This window comes from Perognathus longimembris, chromosome 3 (assembly GCF_023159225.1).
Source record: "Perognathus longimembris pacificus isolate PPM17 chromosome 3, ASM2315922v1, whole genome shotgun sequence".
Lineage (NCBI taxonomy): Eukaryota > Metazoa > Chordata > Mammalia > Rodentia > Heteromyidae > Perognathus > Perognathus longimembris.
Window position 1 is genome coordinate 72361437 of NC_063163.1, and position 20208 is coordinate 72381644.

General features: G+C 51.2%; 1 protein-coding gene across 3 annotated transcripts in view; it reads left to right on the forward strand.

Moving 5' to 3' along the window:
• Nucleotides 1-295: 295 nt before the first annotated feature.
• Nucleotides 296-20208, forward strand: part of Slc44a2 (solute carrier family 44 member 2) — a 29212-nt gene continuing 9299 nt past the window's right edge. The window contains exons 1-10 of one of the 3 annotated variants that reach the window (XM_048342234.1): nt 296-416; nt 15453-15501; nt 16252-16325; nt 16406-16490; nt 17968-18052; nt 18179-18289; nt 18542-18602; nt 18689-18812; nt 18939-19022; nt 19117-19229. In XM_048342234.1, coding sequence (XP_048198191.1) covers nt 386-416; nt 15453-15501; nt 16252-16325; nt 16406-16490; nt 17968-18052; nt 18179-18289; nt 18542-18602; nt 18689-18812; nt 18939-19022; nt 19117-19229 — 817 coding nt within the window. In that variant the 5' untranslated portion in view covers nt 296-385. Of the gene's footprint in view, nt 417-14883; nt 15020-15452; nt 15502-16251; nt 16326-16405; nt 16491-17967; nt 18053-18178; nt 18290-18541; nt 18603-18688; nt 18813-18938; nt 19023-19116; nt 19230-20208 lie in introns of those variants that run through there. The other 2 variants (XM_048342233.1, XM_048342235.1) reach the window with 2 other exon arrangements.

A 20208-nucleotide genomic window follows, 5' to 3' on the forward strand; every position in this document is an offset into this window, starting at 1 on the left:
CCTATCACCAATTAAAAAAAAAGACATCTTTCTGTGTGTTTACAGGCAAGAACAGCGCCCCAGTTGTCTGACAACAACACAATGGGAGGGATCAATGAGTGAAGGAAGGAGTGAGCCACGGCCAACCCTCAGGCAGAGCAGCTCACACACTTTTGTTACCAAGCTGGAGACAAAGGTTGGGCTCCTCCCTCCGGCCCCGCCCAGCCACAAGCCACGCCCACTTCCATAGCGCGGCCCCGATTGGGCTGGGGCGTGAATGGGCGTGGCCTGTCACGACGGGTGGGCGTGGCCGGTCCCGGGGCGGGGCGCTGCAGCCCGCCGAGCCTCCCGCGGGCCGGGGCTGGGGTCGCGCTGGCTGGGACTCGGCTACCCGGCCTCCTCTGCCATGGAGGACGATCGGAAGGACGGAGCTTACGGTAGGGCTCGCTCCGCGCTGGGCTGGAGGCGCGGGTCACGAGGGAGGGGGACGCGTGACACCTTAGGCCATGCCCGCTGCAGCCCGAGGGCCCCCTCCGCCCGCGTGCCTTTGCATCCCGCGCGCCCCTCTCCAGCCCGGTTCCCCTGCCCCGAGTCCCCGGTCCTGGGGAGCCCGGCTCTCCCCGGGCTTTGGGCCGGGGCGCACGGCGCATGCTCTGCCCGCGGAGGTCCCGTTATCTGGGCGGCCCAGATGGCGGGCGGGGGAGGGGAGGCCAGGCCAGGCGGTGGGGCTGGAAAAGGAACCGGGCCTCGACCTCCCCCCACGCCCCTCCTCCTCCTTCAGACCGCTCTGTCCCCCTTTTCCTCCTACCCCCCCACTTCCATACACTCTCCCCAAGGATCGATCTCGGGCTTTATACCCACATGGGGAAACTGAGGCTAGCCGGGGACAGACCCAGCTCAGAGGTAGGAGAGCTTCGGTCTAGCCAGGACCTAGGTAGGGCGGAAACCGGGGCACCTCTGCTGGGAAGGGGGAGCAAAGAAGCCGGAAACAACTGAGAAACTTTGCCTGCCTGTGCGAGGAACTGGGGATGACCACCTCTGGTTTTCGGAGGGCCATCAGGCTGCAGTCCCCTCCTTGATCCCCTGAGAGGGGCCGTCACCCCTTGGCGCTGGGAATGGGGCTAGGATGCAGCCCCAAGATGCCACCCTTTCCCCTGGTTCCCACGATAGTTGGTGGGGGGGAGGGAGCGTGCTAACTCAGTTTCTCCTTTCTCTTCTCGATTTTTGGGTCCCCAGGACCCAATTCAGTTCCCAAGACTCAAGCAGCATTTCCCTGGGGTAAAGGGACCTCGTTGTCCCCCCACCCACCCCACCCCTTTGAGTGACACAAACTTCCTGGAGGCTGTCAGGCCCCAAGCCTTGGGGAGGGGGCCGGAAACCGCTAGGGAAGAACGAGAAAAACAAGTAGTGCTTGCCGAGTGCCTCCCCACCCCCACCCCCAAACCCCCCTGGGGGACTGGGGTCCCTGGGGGCTGCTAGGAGTGACTGATGGAAAAGCTGGGAATCCTCCCAGCCCAGTCAGGTTGCTTGAAGCTGCCTGCCCAGGCTGCAGAGGGGCGCTCTGGCTCCTGGTTTTCAATCACACTGGGAGGTGGTGAGTGCTGTGCAGTCTCTTGGGTGTGGCTATCTGTCTCTGTGGAAGTCTCAGCTTGAGGTTTCTGGATGAGGCTTGGCTTCCCCGTGGTCCCCACTTGAGGGATCTTTGGGGTGTGACTGAGGGGGCAGAGGAGATAATGATGGCATGATTCATCTAGCCTTGATTTTAGCGAAGAATGGAATCGAGCCAGGGATGGGATTAAACAAATACTCTCAAAGCCCAGTTGAGTTGATCCAGGAGACCCCTGCCCCTGAGGGCCCACACTTGATGCTAGGCTCTGGATGGACTCTTGCCAATCAACAAATTGTTTTCTGTGGTACTGGGGATCGAACCCTGAGCTTTGTGCCCGTGTGTCCCCATCAACAAGTCCTTACTGAGCTGGTCACAGGCAGGAGTCCAGGAGTTGGGGACACAGCCATTGGTGAAGCACAACTATGCAAGATGGCCGGGAGTGGATGGGAGAATAAATGTGTAATTGTAGGTTGTTTTAGGATTGCGAAGCAAAACCAGGACACGGGCGTGTGGAAGACTCCGAGGGGTTTATTTTTAAGTGCCTGCCGGCTGGAGTTGAGTTGGTGGTGGGAAGACTGGATGGGAGTGTGTGTTCCTGGCAGACGGAATTGCAAACACACCACACAGTTGCTTCATTACTTCCCTCTAGGAGGTCCGAGGAGGAGGCTGCCAGGGAAACTTCAGCTGCCTCCTGCAGCCATGCCCCCACCTCCTCCATGGGTGACTCCCCACCTAGAAACTGTCCCGTCATCTCACCAGAACCAAAAGCCTTGGTGGATGCAGTAGATCCTGCCTGTAATCCCAGCTACTCAGGAGGTTGGAGATCCAAGAGCCAGCCATCCTGAGAGATGAGACCCCGTCCTGATCAGCATGCCCAGTGTGATGGTGCATACCTATAGCCACTTGTATGAGGGGAGGTGCTGGTGGTTGTGTGCATGTATAGTTACATTGGTGAGGGAGGCTGGGGTAAGAGACTCTTGATCTGGGGCTGGTTCTAGGCCAAAGCTAAGAAGTAACTGAAAGCAAAACAAACAAATAAACAAAACAAGCTGGGAGTAAGGCTCAAGTGGTAGAGCACCTGCTTACCAAGAGGGAGGCTGTGAGTTCAAACACCAGTAATGTCACAAACACAAAGGAAATAAACACCTGGGGTCTTCACGGGGAAGCTGTGACTGTGTAACTCTAGGCAAATGAATAACCTCTTTAATGTGGAATGACTCCTTGTTTTTTTGCCGTTTGTTCTTCCTTGAGGACAAAGGTGCACACCCTCCCCCTCCACTTACCCCACACATTCCTTACTGGTTAATGTGAGGACCGGAAGGGATGTGAGACAAATCCAGGCTCTGACACTTGCTGTGTAACTCTGGCTGAATGAATGACGTCTCTGATCTGGAATCACATATTTTTTGTTGTTGTTCCTCTGGAGCTTGACCTCTGGCTTGGGCGCTGTCCCTGAGCTTTTGTCTTCAAGGTTTGCACTCTACCACTTTGAGTGGCAGCTCCACTTCCCATTTTCTGGTGGTTTATTGGAGGAGATAAGAGCCTCACAGAGTTTCCTGCCTGGGCTGGCTTCGAACCATGATCCTTAGATCTCAGCCTCCTGAGTAGTTAGGTTTACAGGCATCAGCCACTGTCACTGGGCCATGGAATGGTATCTTTGGTTGACTTAGATGAACCAGACTCACTAGTGGAAAGATTTTTTTTTTTTTTCCCAGTCCTGGGGCTTGGACTTAGGGCCTGAACACTGTCCCTGGCTTCTTTTTGCTCAAGGCTAGCACTCTGCCACTTGAGCCACAGCACCACTTCTGGCCGTTTTCTATATATGTGGTGCTGGGGAATCAAACCCAGGGCTTCATGTATATGACGCGATCACTTTACCACTAGACCATATTCCCAGCCCCCAAGATTATTTTTTTGTGGGGTGTGTGTGTGTGTGTCTGTGTGTGTCCTGGGTCTTGAACTCAGGACCTGGGTGCTGTCCCTGAGCTTTTTCCCTCAAGATTAGTGCTCTGCCACTTGAGCCACAGCTCTACTTTTGGTTGTTTGAGTGGCTTACTGCAGATAAGAATCTCACAGGCTTTCCTACCTGGGCTGGCTTTGAACTACAATCCGCAGATCTCAGCCTCCTGAGTAGCAAGGATGAGGAGCATCTTGCTGTGTGCCTCAGGCCTAGCACTCAGAATCTTCTGCCTCAGCCTCCTGATTGCTGGGATTACAGGAGTGTGCCACCACACTGGTCTGGTGGGAAGCATTTTGCACCGAGTCTGTCTGCAAGCCACAGATGCTCAGGAGGCCTGGGGCTGAGGCTGCAGAGGCTCAGGCTTTTCCAGGAGCTCACGGAGCCGCAGCCATGTGCAAGGCACAGGCCCGGGCTGCAGTGCGCAGAGTTTCCTGTACAGATGCTCAGAGTGGAAAGGAACGTGAAGGGAAGTGCAAAGGAAATGAGGAATGGCGCTGGGCTTCGGCAGATGCCAGGAAAAGGCATTGCTTTCTTCTCAGTGCCCTCTTGCCTTGAGCGGCAGAGCAGATGATTCTGCAACTCCAACAACAGTGGATTCTGCGCAGGCACCACCATCACCACCACTGCCACAAAACTAGGCAAAAAACAATACGTTAGTTGGGTGAAAAAGCAGATTTTGCCGGGCACCCAGTGGCTCAGGCCCATAATCCTAGCTACTTAGGAAGCTGATATCTGAGGATCATGGTTCAAAGCCAGCCTGGGCAAAAAAGTCCCAGTGAGACTTTCTTTTTGCCAGTCATGGGGCTTGAACTCATAGCCTGGACAATATCTCTGAGCTCTTTTCACTTAAGACTAGCACTCTATGGGCTGGGAATATGGCCTAGTGGCAAGAGTGCTTGCCTGCTACACATGAAGCTCTCTGTTCGATTCCCCAGCACCACATATGTGGAAAATGGCCAGAAGGGGTGCTGTGGCTCAGGTGGCAAAGTGCTAGCCTTGAGCGGGAAGAAGCCAGGGATGGTGCTCAGGCCCTGAGTCCAAGGCCCAGGACTGGCCAAAAAAAAAAAAAAAAAAACAAACAAACCAGGGGCTGGGGATATAGCCTAGTGGCAAGAGTGCCTGCCTCGGATACACGAGGCCCTAGGTTCGATTCCCCAGCACCCCATATACAGAAAACAGCCAGAAGCGGCGCTGTGGCTCAAGTGGCAGAGTGCTAGCCTTGAGCGGGAAGAAGCCAGGGACAGTGCTCAGGCCCTGAGTCCAAGGCCCAGGACTGGCCAAAAAAAAAAAAAAAAAAAAAAAAAAACCCAAAAAAAACAACCGACTAGCACTCTAGCCACAGCACCACTTCCAGTTTTCTGGTGGTTCTTTGGAGGTTCTCACAGGCTTTCCTGTCCTGGCTGGCTTTGAACCATGATCCTCCTCTGATCTCAGCCTCCTGAGTTGTTAGGATGACAGGCGTGAGCCATATAGCCTGGCCAGGATTTATTTTTATTTTTTGAGGCCACCCTCCTAGGATCCCCACCCCTTCTCCCTCCTCTCAGGAGCCTTTAAAAAAAGATACATACAAGTTTCGTGCCCAGAGAGGGACATAAATAGACTAGAGTCCAGAAGAGCTTACTCTATTTTGCTTCAGCTTTTAAGTGTGGGGATTACAGGCGGACATTGCCACTTCACACTAGGAGATTTCATGCCTGTGCCACTCTGGGATGAGGAGCGGTGCACATCATATTGCACATGGTCTCTTGACATGGAAAGCTAAACTTTTCCATGGAGTTCAAGGATTTGTGTGTGTGTGTGTGTGTGTGTGTTGGTCTTGGGGCTTGAACTCAGGGCCTTGGCACTTGCTTTCTCTGAGCTTTTTCACTCAGGGCTGGTGCTCTACCACTCAAGCCAACTCTTCTTGGTGGTTCTTTGGAGAGAAGAATATCCCTGAGTTTCCTGCCTGCGTTGGCTTTGAACCATGATCCTCACATTTCAACCTCCTGAGTAGCTAGGATGACAGGCGTGACCTACTCGGGTGTGGCCAGCTTTGAGTCTTATTGTTAAGACTCAAATGATAACACTTTTTATTTTAAGTTGAGAGACAATGTAGTATTTACCATATATATATATTTTTTTCTTGCAGTGGTGGGGTTAGAACCTCAAGGTCTTGCACGCCCAAGCAAACCCTTAGCCCTCAGCAGTGGCACCAGCCTGCATATGCCATAGAAAATGCAGAATTCACCAGGCCCCAGAGGCTCACACCTGTCATCCTAGCTACTCAGGACACTGAGATCTGAAGAACCAGGTTCAAAACCAGCCTGAGTAGGAAAGTCTTATCTCGATCTATCTTTTTTTTTGTAATTTCTTTATTAATTAAACACAATTTTTTTGACAAGGTGTTGTGCAAAAAGGGTACAATTACATAGTAGGGCAGTGTGTACATTTCTTGTGTCGATCTATCTTGATCAACTTGTAGGTTGCTTAAGTGCATCTGTTACCTTCCTCAGCGAGGATTCATTCAGTCTCAACCATGGCCACTTTTTTTTGTGTGTGCCAGTTTTGGGGCTTGAACTCAGGGCCTAGGTACCATCCCTGAGATTTTGTTTTTATTCAAGGCTGGTGTTCTACCACTTGAGCCACAGCTCTGTTTCTGGCTTTTTGGTGGTACATTGGCAGTAAGAGTCTTAGGGACTTGCCTGTGTGGGCTGGCTTTGGACCTTGGTCCTCAGATGTCAGCCTTTTGAATAGATAGGATTGCAGGTGTGAGCCACCAGTGCCTGGCTTATGGGCCAAATCCTTTCGTTCACCCTGGAGACCCTGCAGTGGACGAAGCAGACATTGAGCCTTGGAGAGTTTACTGAAAAGGCAGATACACAAGCAGTAAGGCAAATGAGGGGAAAAATACAATATGGCTGAGGCTCTGGGGAAAAAAAGAAATCCTCTCAGACAAGCAGGAGTGATTTGGGTCTAGTGGCACATTTGAGAATTAAAATAGGGAGAATTGAGTTGGGCATTGTGGCTACTCAGGATGCCAAGTGAGATCTTAGGATCGTGATTCAAAGCCAGCCTGGGCAGGAATGTCTCCATGAAACTCTTACCTCCAATGAACCACCAGAAAACTGGAAGTAGAGCTGTGGCTTAAAGTGGCAGAGCGCCAACCTTGAACAAAAGAGCTCGGGGACAGCGCCCAGACCCTTGAGTTCAAGCCCCGTGACTTACACAAAAAAATAAACCTGAGAGAACCAGAGAAAGTCACCCTATGCAGGTGACCAGAGGGGTTAGGAAGTGGATCTGTTAAGGAATGTGGTTGGTGCAGGACATGAGCAAAGGCCCTGGGGTAGAATCATAGCTGATGCAGTAAAAAGGCCCATGTCACTGGAGAAGATGAAGACAGAGAGGGCAGAGGCAGAGTGTATAGGATCTGATGGGTCATGGAGACGATTTGGGCTCTAGTTCCTAGAGAGGTGGGGACCACTGAGAATTCTGAGCAGTGGAGGGTGGGAGGGTGGAACGGTTGTGGCTGGTGGCTGACTGATGAGGCTGAGTAGAGGGTTTCTCCAACTGCTGTGGGAACAGGAATTGGCCAGGAGCTAGGTATGGGGTGAAGGCCCAAGTATTGGAGGTTATCATCTGATTTGCAATTCAAAAACAGCCTGAGGGCAATTCCTGCAGCCTTTTAGGGCCTGAGGCCTAGCAGAAAACAGCTTGTTTTGTGTGGTGCTTATCTCCCTTACTCTGTACATTTTGCCAGTCAAGTGCGGAGATTACAGGTGGGTGCTTCCATGCGCAGCTTTTTATTTTGGTGCTCCTGAGCTTCCTTCCCCAGACACTGTCCTCCAACCCGTTGTCAGAGATGCAGACATCTAGGACTGTGGCCCGGTTGTGTGGGTGGGGCCTTGGCTCACTGTAGTCCTTGGGGACTTGGCCGGTGTCCAGAAGCTGTGGGGGCTGGGTGGCATTTGATGTCCTGGCAGGAACTCTGTCTGGGCAGTGTGTGTTGTTCTCCTTATCTCCCACGTCCACTGGGCTGCGTAGTGGACCAGGATTCCTGTCCAGCTAGGCTGGGCACCCAAGGTCACCCCCCTGCCCCCCATCTGGGCTTGCAGCCTCAGTTGTCTTTCTGGCTATCTCCTGCCCCTGCCCCCCATTGCCTCTCCCAAGGTCTTGGCCCGTTTTCTATGGCTCACACACTGGGTGGGTTATAAAGACAGTGATTGAGCCTTGAAATTCAAGTCTCCAGCCAGAAGGTTGTATGTGATGCTGGCCGAGGCTCCGGGCAGTGCCAGTGTAGGGAGCTACATTCTCTTGGTTGGTTTGAGGTAGTTCCAGGCTCCAACTCCAGATCTTCCTGAGTGCTGAGATGATCGGCGTGCAGCACCATACTCAACTTCCTCTCACTATCCCTTTTATTATCAGCCAGATGCTGGTGGCTCCTACCTGGCATCCTAGCTACTCAGGAGACTGAGATCTTAGGATTGAGGTTTGAAGCTGGTCGGGGAGACTCTTATTTTGAATTAGCCACCAGGAAAAGCCTGAAGAAGAGCTGTGTTTCAGGTGGTAGTGAGCCAGTCTTGAGTGAAAAAGATGAGGGACAATGCCCAGGTCCTGGGTGCAAGCCTTGTCTGGAGCATAAGAGCTCATGGACAGAGCCCAGGCCCTGAGTTCAAGCCCCACCCCCCAAATAGAAAAAGAGGAAGAGAATGCTGAGTGATGAGCTGGACTGGCTTCCCTTCAGGTGTCAGTTTGCCAAGCCTCATCCCACGTGTTTTCAGGTGGGGCATTCGTACTACCCACCACAGAAAAGAAAAAGGAGGAAGTTGTGGTGGGTAGAATAATGGCCCCCAAAGATGTCTTGCTGGTAATTTATGCAACCTGAGAATGGGCTGGTTTCTTGGCCACAAAAGAGGACTTAGCAGGGTGAGAAGGGAGGCGATTCTGCTTCCCAGATGCCTGCATAAAGGAAATCACAGGAGGACACAGGACATGGGAAACTGAGGTAGGCCTGATGGGGCTGCTGGCTTTCCAGATGGTCTGGAGGAGAGGCTCAGCGGTAAGGGCGTGGCTTTAGATATGGTCTGGGGGCGTGGCTCCGAGCTAGGGGCGTGGTCTGGCAGCAGGGTCCTGGTTGGGGTAAGGGTGTGGCTTAGGTGTGGGGGCGGGGCTCAGTAGTAGGCGGTGTGGCTAAGTGTCAGACCACCTGCTTAGCAAGCCAAGGCCCTGAAGTTCATTCCTCACTCAGTACTGCCCCCCACCACCAAAAATAACTAAATAAATAGGAGCTGGAGGAAGGAGCAGCCTCTAGAACCTGGGATAGAATGTCCCTAGTGTCAGGACATTCCGGAGATTCCAGAAACGATCAGACAATCTGGAATCCCATGATAGAACCTGACCAGCACTGAATTGCAGAGATAAAAATTAATCATGGGGGGGGGGGTGGTCAATGGTGCAACACTGCCTTGTGGGGTGGGCCGAGGCCTGGGTTCTGTCTCCAGCAGCACCAAAAAAAATTAAAAGAGAAAGAATATATTTATTCTGCCTTGTTGTTGGAATTCTTCCTTCCTTCCTTCCTTCCTTCCTTCCTTCCTTCCTTCCTTCCTTCCTTCCTTCCTTCCTTCCTTCCTTCCTTCCTTTCTGCCTTCCTTCCTTCTTTTCTGTCTTTGTCTTTCTTCCTTTCTTTTTCTTTTTTGTTCGGATGTTTACACATGGGATTAACAAAATGCCTTAAAAGTTTATTTAGCCAAGAGTAGTGGTACTTGCCTGTAATCCCTGCTACTCCAGAAACGGAGGCAGAAGGATGGTTAAACTTAGAGATTCTCGATTCTCCCTCAAAAACCAAAACTAAAAAATACTGTTAAACCAAAGGACTAGCACTTGACCACTCATCCTTTTTGCATCAGAAAATTTTCAGATAAGGTCTTGTGCTTTTGCCCAGCTCTCTCTATCCTGGACCACGATCCTCCTACTTTTACTTCCGGAGTGTCTAGAATTACAGGCATGATACATCATGCCTAGCATATTGGCATTGCTTTGAGATGGAGTCTGGCTTCTGGCCTTGAACCCAGGATCCATTTAGCCAACATCTCAGCTCTTGTTACCACAGAGTGAGATTGCCAAGATTCAGCTCCTTCTTATCCTTCAGGGTTGACTCAGGCTCTGGTGATGAGAAACCATTAATATTTACCATGCTCCTTCCTTCATCCCCACCCAACTGAGGTTAATGGGCGCTAATGGAGCCCATCAGAGGGAGGGCAATGCCAGGACTCCCTCTGCCACTGAGCCAGGCCCATTGTCAGGTGCAGGCCGGTGCCTCTCCCTGCATGTCATTCTCGCTCACAGAAGAGTGACTCAAGTTCTTCTGGCTTATCCATCTTCCTGTGCCCAAGAAAGCTGTGGGAGCCTCTCCCTTGTGTCCTCCCTTCTCTTGTTTGGTGAGGTCATGCTCCAGCCTACTCTCCCTGGCTCCCACTCACCCTCCCCAAAACAAGGGGTGATCTGGAGAAGCTGCTTTCCTTCCTGAGCCCTGGTTTCCCTGCTGGAGAACTCACAGCCTGAGTGATAGGAAAATAGAAGAGAGGGGCTGGGAATGTGGCTCAGTGGTAGAGAGCTTGCCTCGTATACATGAAGCTCTGGGTTCAATTCCTCAGCACCACATAAACAGAAAAAGCCAGAAGTGGTGCTGTGGCTCAAGTGGTAGAGTGCTAGCCTTGAGCAAAAAGAAGCCAGGGACAGTGCGAGAGCCCTGAGTTCAAGCCCCAGGACTGTCAAAAAAAAAAAAAAAAGAAAGAAAATGGAAGAAAGAAAGGAAGCAGGCCTGACTCCATCTTCCCTAGGCAAGAACTGTTTATTGAGATATAGCACCATGGGCTTGGTGACTGTGCTAAGAGGTGGGACTGAAGTAGGAGTATTTTAATGGGGTCTGACCAAGGAGACAGAGGTTAATGAACAAGCCATTAGGTCTAGGGCTTGTTGAGTGGACCCCCAATGGGATGTTTACAGTCAGGCTTGGGTAGATTGCCCTGCCTAAATCAGGCAGTCTGCACCTATCTTTGGTGGCTTACCTGACATTTGTGAGTACCTGGGAAAACAGGCTGGGGGGTCAATCCTTATTCCATCTTTGGGTACATAGAAAGAATGGGGCTGAGCCAAGAGAGACTAGCCACTCACTGGGCACTGTCCCTGACCTCTTTTGCTCAAGGCTAGTGCTCTACCACTGAGGCACAATTCTACTTCCAGCTTTGTTTTTAGTAACTAATGGGAGCTAAGAGTCTCTACTTTCCTGCTGTCGCTGGCTTGGGACTGCGATTGATTCCCAGATCTCAGCTTTCTGAGTATCTGGGATTACCGGTGTGAGCCACCAGCGCCCGGCTCAGTTTTAATTTTTTTTTTTTTGATTAATTGGGTAGAATCTGAAGCCCTCTGCTTGCTAGGCAATCTAACACTTCTGCCAAGTGTTTTTACATCTGTAGTCTTGAAGGCAGACATCAGAAGTTTCCAGTAATTTATTATATGTCTCCTCCCACCTTGCCTTACTGACCTTCCTGTCGGTAAATATAGTCTCCTGTATTTTCCTTCTCCTATTTGTCTTTTTTTTTTTTTTTTTTGGCCAGTCCTGGGGCTCAAACTCAGGGCCTGGGCACTGTCCCTGAGCTTCTTTTGTTCAAGGCTGCCTCTCTACCACTTGAGCCACAGTGCCACTTCCAGTTTCTTCTGTGATTAATTGGAGATAAAAGTCTCTGGAACTTTCCTGTCCTGGCTGGTTTTGAACCATGATCCTCAGATTTCAGCCTCCTGATAGATAGGATTAAAAGTGTGAGCCATTGGTACTCAGCTCAGTCTTTCAGTTTAGTTTTTGTTTTTTTTTCTGTCCATCCTAGGGCTTGAACTTAGGGCCTGAGCACTGTCCCTGAGCTTCTTTTTGCTCAAGGCTAACACTCTGCCACTTGAGCCACAGTGCCACTTCTGGCTTTTTCTGTTTATGTGGTATTGAAGAATGGAACACAGGGCTTCATGCATGCTAGGCAAGCACTCTACCACTAAGCCACATTCCCAGCCCTCTTTTAGTTTTTTTGAGACCTGGTTGCTCTTGAACTATGTACATAGCTCAAGCTACTGGTCACAGTTTTGAGTTTTTATATATTTGCATGATTAATCAGTATGGAATTTGTTTTGCTATGTGTCAGGGTGGTGTTAAATTTACTTTCTTTCAAACAGACGTCAGGCATAACGAAGGAAAAGATTTATGCTTTCTTTGTAGACTGGAAATACCACCTTTTCCTTACATTCAATTCTTTGAAGTAAAAATACGCAAATTAGCTTTTTTTGCTATGCTGAGGATGGAGCCCAAAGTTGCATATATGCTGGGCAAGTGCTCTACCATTGAACCATGCCCTAGCCCTTACAAACTAATTTTTTTAAACTATATTCTTTTGTTGTTGTTGGTGGTCCTGTACTGGAATTTGAACTCAGGCCTAGTTGCTGTCCCTTAGCTTTTTCATTGAAAGCTAGTGCTCTACTATTGAATCACACTTCTACTTCCAGCTCTTTGATGGTTAATTGGAGGTAAGAGTCTCATGATTTTCATGCTTGGGCTGGCTTGGAACCATGATCCTCAAATCTCAGCCTCCTGAGTAGCTAGGTTTAAGGTTATTTTTCAGATCCGTTTTCATCCTGACCAGCATCTCACCAAGATCTTCCCACCGATAGCCTTTTGTTTTGCATAGCTGGGATTTAAGATGAGCACCACCAAGCCTGGCTTGTTTGTTGAGATGAGAGTCTTGTTAACTTCTTGCCTAGGCTAACCTTGAACCTGATCTTCCTCATTTCTGTCTCCTGAGTAGCTGGGAATGCATTTGGTCGCCTCTGTGCCCAACTTTGCTTTCTTTGTGGTACTGGGATGGGATCTGGAGTCTGACCTGTAGCTTTAGCTTGGAGCTGTATCCCCAGCTAAGGAAGCTATGTTTAAAGATCTTTAGTTGGGGAAGCCTCCTGGGGTGTCATATTTCATAGAAACCTGAGGGCAGGGTGCCCCTCGCTGGTGTCTGAGAGAGGCATTTCTACACAGCAAGAACAGAACTGCCAGTGCAAAGGCCCTGAGGCAGTGCTCCAGGGGATTTGTGATGTGTCCTTGGGGCTTGTGAGGCTAGAAGAGCTGTGGCCTTGGAGAATGGGAGGAGATGAGGGCCGAAAGGTGATGGGGCAGATCCTGCTGTGTTGGTCTGGTGAGTCTGTGGGTGTTTCTTCTGAACTGAATGGGAGCAGTGGAAAGTTGTAGGCACAGGAAGGAAGTGCCCTGGTTTACATGTTCACTGGAACTTCTGGCTGGATATTGTGACAGTCATGGAAGATGAGGATGGCCAAGAAGCTTAGTGGAGTTGTGTGTCTGGAGGTCGAAGCAGGAAATGACCAATTGTGAGAAACCTTTGATTCCGGATGGGTCTAAAGACAGTGGACTTGAAGAAAAGAAAGGGCCTCCAGATTCCTGGCCCCAGCTCCTGGGACATTCACAAGCTTGGTGGACCAGAGAGGTGTGCATCAAGTGATAGGGGTGTGGCTCCAAGTCGTGGGGGTGTGGTGAAAGCCATATGGGCGGAGTATAGTCAAAGCAGTGGGGCGTGGTCAAAGCCATAGAGAGGATTCAAGTGTTTCGGTGTGGCCTCAGTAGTAGAGCATGGCCAAGGCCACAGGGAGGGGACTCAAGTTGTGGTCAAGACTGTGAGGACTTGGCTCAAGTGGTAGAGCACCCAACTATCAAGTGCAAAGACCCCAAGCTCAATCCCCCATGAGTCGCAGCACAGGTTCCAAAAGCTTGCCTGCGATCTGCTGAGAGACCAGTGCACACAAATGCCTCACAAATGCCTTGCTGGGGGTGAGGTCGAGGAGAGGGCCCAGACATTGGGGAGTTGGTGTGGATCTGGTGGGTGTGGTGCTGAGTCTCAGTGATCCCCCCAAAGGACTGTGTAGGTGAGGACAGAGGAAGCCTGTGTCTGGGTGGAGCAGCGCTTTCCCATTGGTCTGGCGGGGCGGGGTGGACGCGCTGGCCCTGGCTGGCTGGCCAGCAGGGACTCTGACAGCCACAGGTTTCTTTGGGAGTTTTGTTCACCCGCGGGCCTGGCTGGGAGCCCTATTGCTGAAGCCTGTTGTTGGGGGTCAGATGGGGCCTTCTCACATGGAGGCCACTGGGAGATGGTCACCTTTTCTCTAGGGACCAGGTGAGTTAGTGAGCCGAGCCTCACTCGCCTGAGTTGGAATCTGGAGATAGAGACACAACAGTGGTCATGTTTGGTTGGTTTGGGTGTATTTGAGGCAGAATCTGGCTATTGAGCCCAAGCTGACCTCCGGATTTACAATCCTCCCTCCTCAGCCTTCAAAGTGCTGGGGTTACAAGTGTGCATCACCACGCCTGGCTTGGCTACTTACTTACATTTTTATTTCTGTGTGGTATTGGGACAAGCCCCTGTGAGCCAAAGATAGATCCTTCTCCTTTAAGTTGATTTTTCAGGATGGGGGGAGAGAGAGAATATGTATCCACTGGGGCTTAAACTCAGGGCCTAGGCACTATCCCTTAGCTTTTCATCACTCAAGGCTGGCGCTTTACCACTTGAACCACAGTTTCACTTCCAGCTTTTTGGTGGTAAAATTAGAGATAAGAATCTCAGGGACTTCCCTCCCCATACTGGCTTTGAACTGTGATCCTCCCATCTCAGCCTCTTGAGTGATTAGGATTACAGACATGAGCCAACAGTGCCTGGCTCTATTTTTTTCTGCAGGCAGATTAAACAACCTGATGGGTTTAATGGAGACCAGGCAGGGCCACATGACAGTTCTCACATCTCAAAAAAATTGCAGGAAACTGCTGGGGGTGGGGTGGGGTGGGGACTGAATGTGGGGAGGGGGGCGTTGACTCAGTTTTTAAGTGCTCAGCCATAAAGCAAAATTCCAGCCTTTGCAGTTTTATTCACCTCAAAACACTCTAAACCCCCATTGTCACAGGTTGCCTGGCCTTTAAGAGGCTGCCTGTGCCTCAGTTTCCATACATGCAGAAGGGAGCTGGGGTGGGTGGTGGGTGGGTGGACGTGTCTGCAGAGGTGTCGTGGGTCCCCGGGGTGCTGCCGCTGGTTGGGGTGGGGGCTGGGCAGGGAGGGGGACACGAGGAAAGCTAAATCGGGTCTTGGGGTGAGTGGCGGGAGCAGCTGCAGAGGCCCCTCCCCTCCCCCTTCCTCCCCTGCCCTCCACTCTCTGCCCTCCCCTTAGTCTCTCAGCTCCGGGCTGGTCTGACCGGTTTGGGCCGCCCCGCCTGGCACTTGGGGCTGGGCGGAGCCACCCGCTGTCGCCTGCTGGAGTCTAGTCTGTGTCTCCCTGGGGGACGCAGCGCGGGCTCCTCCAGACCTGGGGACTCAGAGGGCACAGCCGGAGCTGGGGGGTGCCTTGGAGGGGCTGGACGCCCGCAGGGATGGGGGGCGACCGGCAGCATTACTACGGGAAGCACGGTAGGCCAGAAGCCCCCCCCCCTTTCTCCCTGTCCCTGGGGACTGGCCATCCACGCCGTCCTCCTGGAGAGAAGTGGGCACAGCCCCCTCTTGCAATCGAAGCACCCCCCTCTTCTCCAAGACTTCTGCAAAAGGACTCTTTGTCACCCCGTGTTGAACTGGCCTTGGTCCCCCTGGCTCATCCCTGGTGGTCCTCTTCCCAGCCTGCACTCACCAGGGTGATCACCAGCTGATAATGAGTTTGTTCATAGTGATTACCCCTCTTGGAGCTCTGTGCCAACTGGAGGGGGGGGGCTAGGTGTGGAGGTCCAGTCATAGGTCTGGGCCCCCTGGCCAGCAGAGCTCTTGGGGGCATCTGGGGTATTGAGCCCCAGGGACCCCCTCCACAAGTTCCGATCCTCTGAACCACCCAGTTTATTTCTGATGTTTACAGGAACTCCACAAAAGTATGACCCTACCTTCAAAGGACCCATTTACAACAGGTAAGGGCCCTTCCTGCATTCCTGGGGTGGAGAGGGGGTGGAGGGGACTCACTCTCAACTATTTCCAACTCTCTCCCCATCTGCCCTCCAGCTCACTAGTGAGAAATGTTTTGCAGCTTGCCACAAGGACTAATCTGTTTAATATACAAAGAGTCTTTACAAGTGGGGTTTGCTTGGTTGATTTTTGGTGCCGAACCCAGAGGCTTGGCCGGCTATAATCATGATGGCCTCTATCACCCAGCTACGCCCTGGTGCTGCTAATGTTTTCTTTTCTTTTCTTCTCCCCTCTTCCCCACTCCCCTGCCTTCCCCTCCTTTCCCCTCCTTTTCCTGCCCTCCTTCTTCTCTTTCTCCTTCTCCTTCTTCCTCGTTACTTCCTGTTCTGTTTTTAAAGTTTTTTTTTTTTTTTGGTACCAGTACTGATGCTTGAACTCAAGATCTAGGCGCCATCCCTGAGCTTTTTTGCTCATGGCTGGCACTCAACACTTGAGCCACAGCTCCACTTCCGGCTTCATGGTGGTTCTTTGGAGATAAGTCTCACCGACATTCCTGCCCCAGCTGGCTTCAATCTTCAGATCTCAGCATCCTGATTAGCTGGGATTACAGGCGTGAGCCACTGCCACGGGGCTCTGAATAGCATTTAGATATCAGAATATAGAATGTGTAGCCCTGTGAGCTCAGGAAAATGGGCTCAATTATGTCACCATGTCACTCCATGCGACGCATCCTGATACTCTTCTCTCCTCCCCAGGGGATGCACGGATGTCATCTGCTGCGTGATTCTCCTCCTGGCCATCGTGGGCTATGTGGCTGTGGGTATTGTAGGTGGGTAGGACTTGGTGTTGTCTCTGGCATGGGGCTAGGCTGAGGAATGGCGCGTCTCAGTGTCCTGGGTCCTTCCACAGCCTGGACTCATGGGGACCCCCGGAAGGTGATCTACCCCACTGATAGCCGGGGCGAGTTCTGTGGACAGAAAGGCACAAAAAATGCGTGAGTCTTTCTCCCTGGGGCCTGCTGGGTTGGGGAGCCATGGGTAGAAAGAAGGGCTAGTGAACATGGGGGAGAAGGTTCTAGGTTTCCCATTGCTGGTCTCCTATCAGTGAAGTATGGTATTCCTCCTCCCCCTCCTCCCCCTCCTCCCTCCTCTCTCCTCCTCCTCCTCTTCTTTGCCAGTCCTGGGGCTTGAACTTGGGGCCTGAGCACTGTCCCTGGCTTCCTTTTGCTCAAGGCTAGCACTCTATCACTTGAGCCACAGTGCCATTTCCAGATTTTTCCATTATATGGTGTTGAGGAATTGAACACGGGGTTTCATGCATGCTAGGCAAGCACTCTACCACTAAGCCAGACTCCTGGCCCAATGGTTGTCTCTTAGTATCTGGTGAAGGTTGATTTGAGAATCCCTGATACTAAAATTCTGGGGTTCTCAAGTCCCTTATATAAAATAATGTGATATATGCATTACCCACATTTTTCCAATAGGCTTTTTTGTTGGTGGTGGTGCTGGTGCTGGGACTTGAACTCAGTGTTTGAAATTCTTGCCTGGCTTTTGTGCCCAATGACTTGAGCCACATTTCTGCTTCCCACTTCTTGGTGGTTTGTTGGAAATGAGGATCTCAAGGACTTTCCTGCCTGGGTCGTTTTGAACTGTGATCCTCAGATCTCAGCCTTCTGAGTAGCTAGGATCATAGGTGTAAGATTTCTAAGTGGTTCATTGGAGAAAAGAATCTTGTGAATTTTTCTGCTTGGTGCTAGCTTTGAATTGAGATCCTCAGATCTCTGCCTCTTTTTTTTTTTTTGGCCAGTCCTGGGGCTTGGGCTCAGGGCCCGAGCACTGTCCCTGGCTTCGTTTTGCTCAAGGCTAGCACTCTGCCACTTGAACCACAGCGCCACTTCTGGCCTTTTCTATATATGTGGTACTGAGAAATCGAACCCAGGGCCTCATGTATATGAGACAAGCGCTCTTGCCACTAGGCCATATTCCCAGCCCCTAGATCTCTGCCTCTTAAGTAGCTAGATGGATAGACTTTAAGTCATCTGTAGATGATGAACTACAATAGCTGACACCATGCAAACACTATGTAAATAGTTGTTGTTACATTGTATTTTTTAAGGAATTGCAAGAAAAGGAATCTTAGACAATGTTAAAAGTATTTATTTTTTTGCCAGCCCTGGGGTTTGAAAACAGGGCCTGAGCACTGTCCCTGAGCTTCTTCCATGCATGGTAGGCAAGAACTGTACCACTAAGTCACATTCCCAGCCCTCAAAGTATGTATGTATGTATGTATGTATGTATGTATGTATGTATTGGTTGACTGATTATAGTTGCTAAGGGTCTGGAAGGGTCCCAAGCATGCTAGGCAAGGTTTCTACCCTTGTGCTACATTGCCAGCCCATGTTGTTGTTTTCCTGATGCTTTTTATATAGGGTGGTTTGAGAAATGCTGACTCTTTCCATTGTTCAACCTCAGGAATAAGCCCTTCCTGTTTTATTTCAACATTGTGAAGTGTGCCAGCCCCCTGGTCCTGTTGGAATTCCAATGTCCCACTCCCCAGGTATCCTGCCTCCTACCTGTGGTTCCCCCCCCCCCCCCGCCCCATTTCCCTTTCTTACTTCTCGGAGTACAGCATGCATCCTGTGTCTGCCCTGTCCTGTACATCCTTATCCTTCTGCCCTTCCAGATCTGCGTGGAACAATGCCCTGACCGCTACCTCACATTCCTCAAGGCACACAACTCCAAAGACTTTGAGTACTACAAGCAATTTTGTGTTCCTGGTTTCGAGAACAATAAGGTGAGGGGTGCCTGTCCTAGGGACCCAGACTGAGGTTACGCAAGGACACTGGGGCTTGAACTCATGGCCTGAGCACTGTCCCTGGTTTCTTTTTGCTCAAGGCTAGCACTCTGCCACTTGAGCCACAGCACCACATCCAGCTTTTTCTGTGTATGTGGTGCTGAGGAATCAAACCCAGGGCTTCATGCACACTAGACAAGCGCTCTGCCCCTAGGCCATATTCCCAGGCCCTCTCCCTCTGTCTTTCACCAGGGAGTGACTGAAGTGCTTCGAGATGGCAACTGCCCTGCTGTCCTCACCCCTAGCAAACCCTGTGAGTGACATGCGTGAGGGTGGGAGCAGAGCCCGGTGACTGGCGGGGACTCGCTGTGACATGCTTCTCTTCTTCTGCCCTTTCAGTGGCCCAGCGGTGCTTCCCGGCTATCCATGCCCACAAGGGGGTCCTTATGGTGGGCAATGAGACGACCTACGAGGATGGGCTCGGTTTTCGGAAGAATATCACAGAACTGGTGGAGGGCGCCAAGTGAGACTCGGTTCCCAGCCCCCCACCAGTGCCGCAGTTTCCTGGGTGGGACAGAGTGGACACTTTGGGGGGCCAGCCTGATCAGAGAAAAGGAAGCTGATGTGAGCTTCCTCTGTCTTCCTGCAGGAAGGCCAATGGCGTCCTGGAGGCCCGGCAGCTGGCCATGCGGATATTTGAGGATTACACGGTGTCCTGGTACTGGATTGTCATGTAAGTAGCAGGGACATTGGCTCTGCCCCGGATGCCACATCTGCCATGGAGGGGGAAGCGGGAGATCTGCTCACATCCCTGTTTTATTCTCCAGAGGCCTGGTCATCGCCATGGTGTTGAGTCTCCTCTTTATTATCCTGTTGCGCTTTCTGGCTGGCATTATGGTCTGGGTGATGGTCGTCATGGTGATTCTGGTCCTGGGCTATGGTATGTTGCCTTCCCCTTTCTTTGGGTAGCAAAATTCTCTTGTCTTTTGTTGTAGCAGTGGCCTGAAAGAATATTTAAGCTGCATTGGAGCACTGGTGGCTCACACCTGTCATCCTTGCTACTCAGGAGGCTGAGATCTGAGGATTGAGGTTCGAGATCAGCCTAGGCAGGAAAGTCTGTGACACTCTTCCTCTCCAATAATCCAGCAAAAAGCTGGAGGGGGAGATGTGCTTCAAGTGGTAGAAGGCTGGCTTAGAGTGAGTGAGAAAAGGAGGCCCTGAGGGGCTGTGGCTGTGGCTTAGCGGTAGAGTGCTTGCCTAGCATGCATGAAGCCTTGGGTTTGATTCCTCAGTGCCACATACACAGAAAGTGGCGCTGTGGCTCAAGTGGTCGAGTGCTAGACTTGAGTAAAAGAATTACAGGCCCCAAGACTGGGGGAAAAAAAAAACCCAAAACAAAAAACCCAGCAACAAACATTAAAAAAAGAAAAGCTGTTTAGCACAGTGGATAAGGATAAACATGCCAGGTGTTTCAATCCTGGCTCTGCTACTTTCTGTGTGTCCTTGGGCAAGTGACTAAAGGTGTGCTGGGTCTGCATGGTTCCTTTCTTCTGTGAGCATAATTCCTGTTTACTCCATGGAAGGCCAGGTGAGAAGATGAGAAGGTGAGGATAAGATCAAGGAACGGCTGGGGGACCCAGAGGTGTTGTTCCTGAAGCAATTATCACACTCTGACTGCTAATTTAAGCTTCCTGAGATGATCAGATCTCAAAATGTTGGTTTCATCCTGCTGGTGCCTGCGCCTGTAATCTCAGCACACAGGAGGCAGAGACAGAATGTTCCCGGAGTTCCTGGGATTACATAGCAAGACCTTGTCTTATAAATAGATAGATAGATAGATAGATAGATAGATAGATAGAGGGAGCTGGGAATGGCCTAGTGGCAAGAGAGCTTGCCTCGTATACATGAAGCCCTGGGTT